General features: G+C 39.5%; 1 protein-coding gene across 1 annotated transcript; it reads left to right on the top strand.

Annotated features, from left to right (window-relative positions):
* Positions 1-3902: 3902 nt before the first annotated feature.
* TRIADDRAFT_34123 (uncharacterized protein) lies at positions 3903-6175 on the top strand (the record flags this gene model as incomplete). Its single annotated transcript, XM_002118359.1, has 3 exons — positions 3903-4089; positions 4451-4720; positions 6087-6175. The coding sequence occupies 3 exons, from the start codon at positions 3903-3905 to the stop codon at positions 6173-6175; spliced, it is 546 nt and encodes a 181-aa protein (XP_002118395.1).
* Positions 6176-6378: the final 203 nt, after the last annotated feature.

Here is a 6378-nt window from a genome sequence, read left to right as displayed (position 1 = left end):
GTGAGCATTCCGCTTAGTAAAGAACTACGCCAAGTATCGCGAACTGTGTGCTAGTCACTGTTCTATATATATAAATCGTCTTAATCCTCATCACTTCTAATTCTATGTAACATTAAATATCCTAGAAATAAACAGCAGACTCGAGTATTAGCTTGACATACAGTAAGTAGTCAATGCTTCTTCTTTTAATAATTTACCAACTAAATACGAGTATAATGAATTGACTGTTGTACAAAATGGATAGTTTTTTATTGTCACTCATATGTAATTTGCCAGTAAATTCTGATCCTAAACCTAAAACAGTGATACTAATTGGCCATGCAATTAAGTAAAACAGGGCGAAATGGATGGAAATAGAAGAGGAGCAAGCATGGGCTAAATTAAACTGATGCTCTAATAGTTGTGTTTATTTGGAGAAGAGTTGAATAACTTTTGTAAAAGTAGTAACCCGGAGCTCGCTTGAAACCGGATATCATTGCATGAATGATTGTAGATATTTTCAAAAATGTCCTGACACTAAATCTATAACAAGGATTGCAATAGACAAGGCCAATCACTTCATCACGGCAAAATTAAAAAATAAAAAACGAGAAAGCATTTCTGAACTCGTGCTCAAATTGTGGTGTTGGTTTGGGACCGTTTCCAAGAAACGAGTTGATTCCGATATTATTTTCAATAAAAACAGACCATACCAATAAATAAGTACATTAGGACGAAATGGACATAAAGAGAGAAAGAGGAAGCCATTGCCTCGATCGAATTCATGCTACAGCTGTTGCATTTGTTTCTAGCGAGATTACTTTCAATAAAGCAGATCATACCGATAAGTACATTAGGACGAAACGGACATGAAAGAGAAAGAGGAAACGGATCAACACTATTCAACAGTAGTATCCGACTCCTACAGTTTTTATAGATTTTAATTAATTAAGAAGATTGCAACAAAGCGGTAGGCAATCTGCCTTTACGATCCAGCTCTTACTGTAGTGATGTCTGCTCTATAACTACAGTAGGTAGAAAAGTGACTACCACTGTAAAGAAGCTTTGGACAAGCCATTTTCATTGACTTTCCGTTATGATTGAATGACGACGAACTGATACTCTCTTCGTATCAACAGTACGAAAATACTATCGAAGTGTATAAAAATTGTAGGAGTCGGATATTACTTTCGATCCGAGAAACCATTGCCTTGATTGAATTCATGCTGTAGCTGCTGTATTTGTTTCTAGCGAGATTACTTTCAATTAAAACCGATCTTACCAAATAAGTACATTAAAACGAAACGGCCATAAAAGAGAAAGAGGAGGCATCGCCTCGATTGAATTCATGCTGCAACTGCTGTATTTGTTTCTAGCGAGATTACTTTCAATAAAAACAGATCATACCAATAAGTACATTAGGACGAAACGGACATAAAAGAGAAAGAGGAAGCATTGCCTCGATTGAATTCATGCTGCAACTGTTGTACTTATTTCTAGAATATTTCAAATACAGCTTTCCTATGAGCACGAAGGAACCAGAGAGACAAGCTTGTTAGGGAACCTCTTGTAATGAAATGACAGAGCATGCAAATAAAGTCCATCAAGACAAAATGGACAAATAAAGAGCAAGTCATGCCTAGATTGAATTCATGCTGCAACTGCTGTATTTGTTTCTAGAATATTTCAAATAGAGCTTTCCTATGAGCAAGAAGGAACCAGAGAGACAGGCTTGATAGGGAGCCTCTTGCAATGAAATGACAGAGCATGCAAATAAAGTCCATCAAGACAAAATGGACAAATAAAGAGCAAGTCATGCCTAGATTGAACTCATGCTGCAACTGCTGTATTTGTTTCTAGAATATTTCAAATAGAGCTTTTCTAAGAGCAAGAAGGAGCCAGAGGGACAGGCTTGATAGGGAGTCTCTTGCAATGAAACGACAGAGCTTGCTAATAAAGTCCATCAGGACAAAATGGACAAAAAGAAAGAGGAAGTAATGGCTAAATTGAACTCGCTGTGCTTGTTCCTAGAATATTTCAAATAGAGCTTTTCTAAGAGCAAGAAGGAGCCAGAGGGACAGGCTTGATAGGGAGTCTCTTGCAATGAAACGACAGAGCTTGCTAATAAAGTCCATCAGGAGAAAATGGACAAAAAGAAAGAGGAAGTAATGGCTACATTGAACTCGCTGTGCTTGTTCCTAGAATATTTCAAATAGAGCTTTTCTATGAGTACGAAAGGAACAATGAAATGACAGAGCATGCTAATAAAGTCCATCAGGACAAAATGGACAAAAAGAAAGAGGAAGTATTGCCTAAATTAAACTAGCTATGTTTGTTCCTAGAATTTTTCAAATAGAGCTTTTCTATGAGTACGAAGGAACCGGAGGGACAGGCTTGATAGCGAGCCTCTAGCAATGAAATGACAGAGCATGCTAATAAAGTCCATCAGGACAAAATGGACAAAAAGCAAGAAGAAGCATTGCCATCATTGACCTAATGCTACGTTTGTTTCAGAGATCGATGAAGAACTATTTACATCACTGAATACTCTAACTACAGTACTAATTAGTCCCCAATGCAGTACACTGCTCATTACTACAGTAGGCTGGAAAAGCAGCTTTCTACAAGTGTGATTTTGAATTTCTAATTTGGCCATTTTCATTTCAATGGCTTCTTGTCAAGCCATGGATTGAATGGACTGCAAGTCGCCCTGTCACGATGGATGGGGAAATCCGTATACTGGGCGTATCGGTAGACGCAGGTATGAGTTAATGTCCAATGCTTTACTATTGGATCTCTTTATTTCATCCAAGCGCATACAAAGTGACTTCCTCTAAGCATGGATTGGGTGATTGATTGTGATTGGTCCATGATGTTGTTATGAGTCATGACGTATGACTCATGACAACGTCGACCTTTGTTTTCTGTCTTGGTGTAGTGTACTGTACTGGTGCTTGAACATGTCGTACAAGTAATACAAAAGCATGTAGTGGTTGAAGACCAGTCAGCAGCGTGACGTGCAAGTCTACCATGGACATGCAAATTGAAATCAAGACTTTGAACTCGATCTTGATGCCATCGAATAACTCCAACTGGAAATCGTTCTATTCCGTTGATGATGCTTCCATTGAAAGAAGTACTTCCTAGACGATCGCGTAAGACATGACTGGAAGCCAATAGACGGGCCATGACAGAGAAAAGGTGTCGACAATGCACCAGGGTAACATCCTCGAGGGTAGTCCAAGGGTGCCATGGCGAGGTAGGGTGGGCAAACAAGGGTAACATCGCATGCAGGCCATTTTGGACCATGTTATCCTCAAAGGGTAGAGTATCCCGTAAGACTATGGGACGTCATCCTTGTCGAAGGGTAGTGTATTAAATAGCACTGCTTAGACTAGTCTTACAAGTCATTCAAATACCAATGATCAAAAATACCCCAACTCAGTCAGCGCTATCACCATGGTCCAGTATGAGGCAAGTGTCACCCAATTCGACGCCTTCCCTATGACTAGGGAAGCGTCACTTGGTGACAGGTGAAGCAAGGCTTAGCCAATCCAGTCGGGTCGATACCGCAAACAGTCGTGCAGAGTATAGGAATGACTATGAAAGTAGACTGCTCGCATCCAGTCGATTGCCCCCCAAACGTCATTCGTCACGACTGCCATCTGTCCAAGACTCTGGGTGGAATCCATATAAACCAAAGCTCTATCTCATCGGTCGTCATTTTTCACTGCTCAATCCTATAGTAAACCAGTGCGTCCATTTTCCTGAGTGGCTGTTGTTGGCTCCATTGGATTTTTTTCCTCCCTTGTTGCTGTTGTTTGGAAGACTATCCGTCGTTGATCGGCAACATCTGCATTGATTTATCTTTGGATAGTAGTGGAATTGAATTGGGCCCTTGTAACGATCCAATTGGTTTGGTTATGGCTTGCGCAACGCTCAAGCGACGTTTAGATTTCGATCCTTTACCCGGCCATAGTAATAGTAGTGGTAGTCATCATCATCCAAGTAAGCGAAGAAGATATTTATCCATTTCTCCTCAATCGGCACCAGCGACACCAGCTCAGCCATCCAAAGTATTTCTTCCGTTAAGCCATAGCGTCGATACGGGTAAGTGGAAGGATGAAATAGGGTAGTAGCCAATGAAGGGAGACAATGATCGAGTAGACAGAAAGGGAATACAAGTTGAAGTGGGTTAGCAAAAATGATCGAGCAATGGCGGTCGACGGTGTTGGACAACAGTGTTGCAACAACATCAACACCAATCCAACACTTGCAAGAAGAATTCCCAGTCAAGACACCCAACTTCAAACAACATCACTCTGTTGGATTGCAATGGAGAAACAAGTCTACAAAGATCGTTGACCTTTCCACCATCGGCCATATTGGAATAGCTGTAGTGGTCTTGATAGCGATGGTAGACAAAATGCCGTCATACAGTGTTGTTGATTCTTCATCTTCTTCCCTTTAGATGAATTAAGGCAAAATGTCCAGCTGGAATATAAGCGAATTTTAAAGAGAAGGCGAATATTGAATTTTGACGAGAACGGCCATGATAGTGGCCCCATTTCTTTACCGACATCGGCAACGGATGAATGTCACAGCCTCATTGCCCATGGAAAGAAAGATATGCCATTATTCACTTTTACTGAAGTCATTGCCTTTTGTCAGAAAATGCTCAAGCAACGCGAAAATGACCTAAGGGAAGAGTACGATAAAGTATTAACCACCAAATTGGCCGGTAAGTACCAATCGATGCTAGTCGCTTTCTTTTCGATCCATGCATGTCATCGTCATGGACTTTTGGATTACCCGTTCCGACTTTTCCATCCATCAATACAATGTGTAAAAAAAAAATTAGAAAGGAATCAATACAACGCGTTGCACAAGTTTGACTAGCGATCGATGCTTTGTGATGCCATGCAAAGAAACTGGGTGTCTTTGAACACGAGAACACCTTGCTCCATTTTTTTTTATTACTCATGACACGTTGTGACTTGATGCTGGATGCTATTTGATTACAGTCCAATAAGTTGAAACGAATTTCTTGTCCATTTGCTTAGCGATCATGCTTTGTAATATCATGGAGGAAACTGGCTGTTCTAGCAGACGAGGACGCTTTGCTCCTTTTTTTTTAAAATCATCGTAACGTACATTACTTTTCACGCTGTAATGGATAGTTACTACAGCCAAATAAGTTAAAACGAGTTTCTTGTCCATTTGGCTGGCAATCATGCTTTATAATGTCATGGAGGAAACTGGCTATACTAGCAGAAGAGGACGCTTTGCTCCTTTTTTTTTTTTAAAATCATCGTGCTGTACATTACTTTTCACGCTGTAATGGATAGTTTACTACAGTCAAATAAGTTGAAACGAGTTTCTTGTCCATTTGGTTGGCAATCATGCTTTGTAATGTCATGGAGGAAACTGGCTGTACTAGCAGACGAGAACGCTTTGCTCCTTTTTTTTTAATATCATCGTACATTACTTTACACGCTGTAATGGATATTTTACTACAGTCAAAGAAGTTGAAACGAGTTTCTTGTCCATTTGGCTAGCAATCATGGAGGAAACTGGCTGTACTAGCAGACGAGGACGCTTTGCTCCTTTTTTTTTTAAAATCATCGTACATTACTTTACACGCTGTAATGGATATTTTACTACAGTCAAAGAAGTTGAAACGAGTTTCTTGTCCATTTGGCTGGCAATCATACTTTGTAATGCCATGGAGGAAGCTGGTGTCGTTGCAAACGAGGACGCTTTGCTCCTTTTTTTTCTCATTATCAGACCATACGTTATACGTTGTAACTTGACACTGGATGGTATTTTACAGTCAAAGCAGTTTCTTCTAGACCGACATTATGAAATAGATGTGGATTACGTCGAGGAGAATAGAACGATGATTTTATTGACTTACCTATTTAGCCATTCATTTTTTGCCCTTGACTAAAGTCCATTTTAAAAAAGAATTCATTGTAATGTAGTAGTTTTCTAATTGTGTCTTAGTTAGACTTTGATGGATTGAATTGTTGTGTAGTTGATCAGAAAAAGAGAAATGGATCTATTGGATTTCCAATTCAAGACTAACCTGCCATTGTATTTTATAGAACAATATGAAGCTTTCGTCAAATTCACCAATGATCATATACGCAAGCAACTCAGTAATGCGCCCATGTCATGTAAGTATAAACACTAACCCATAGCGATGACTGTTTCACCACGGAAACTTGCCTTGATTGATTTTAGAATCGGTTGCAAATGCGGTCGTTGTAAACAGTAGTTATAGCAGATAGCGAATCCATTATTTCCTTATAACGCTTTCAAGAAGAAATGAATGAACGATAGATTTGATAAATATCTTTCTGCTATGAACAGTACTTAGTATTAGGCTCTGTGTGA

Source organism: Trichoplax adhaerens, genomic scaffold (genome assembly GCF_000150275.1).
Source record: "Trichoplax adhaerens TRIADscaffold_47 genomic scaffold, whole genome shotgun sequence".
NCBI lineage: Eukaryota > Metazoa > Placozoa > Uniplacotomia > Trichoplacea > Trichoplacidae > Trichoplax > Trichoplax adhaerens.
Note: the sequence above shows the minus strand (reverse complement) of the source record. Positions and strands in the feature narration are given on the sequence as shown.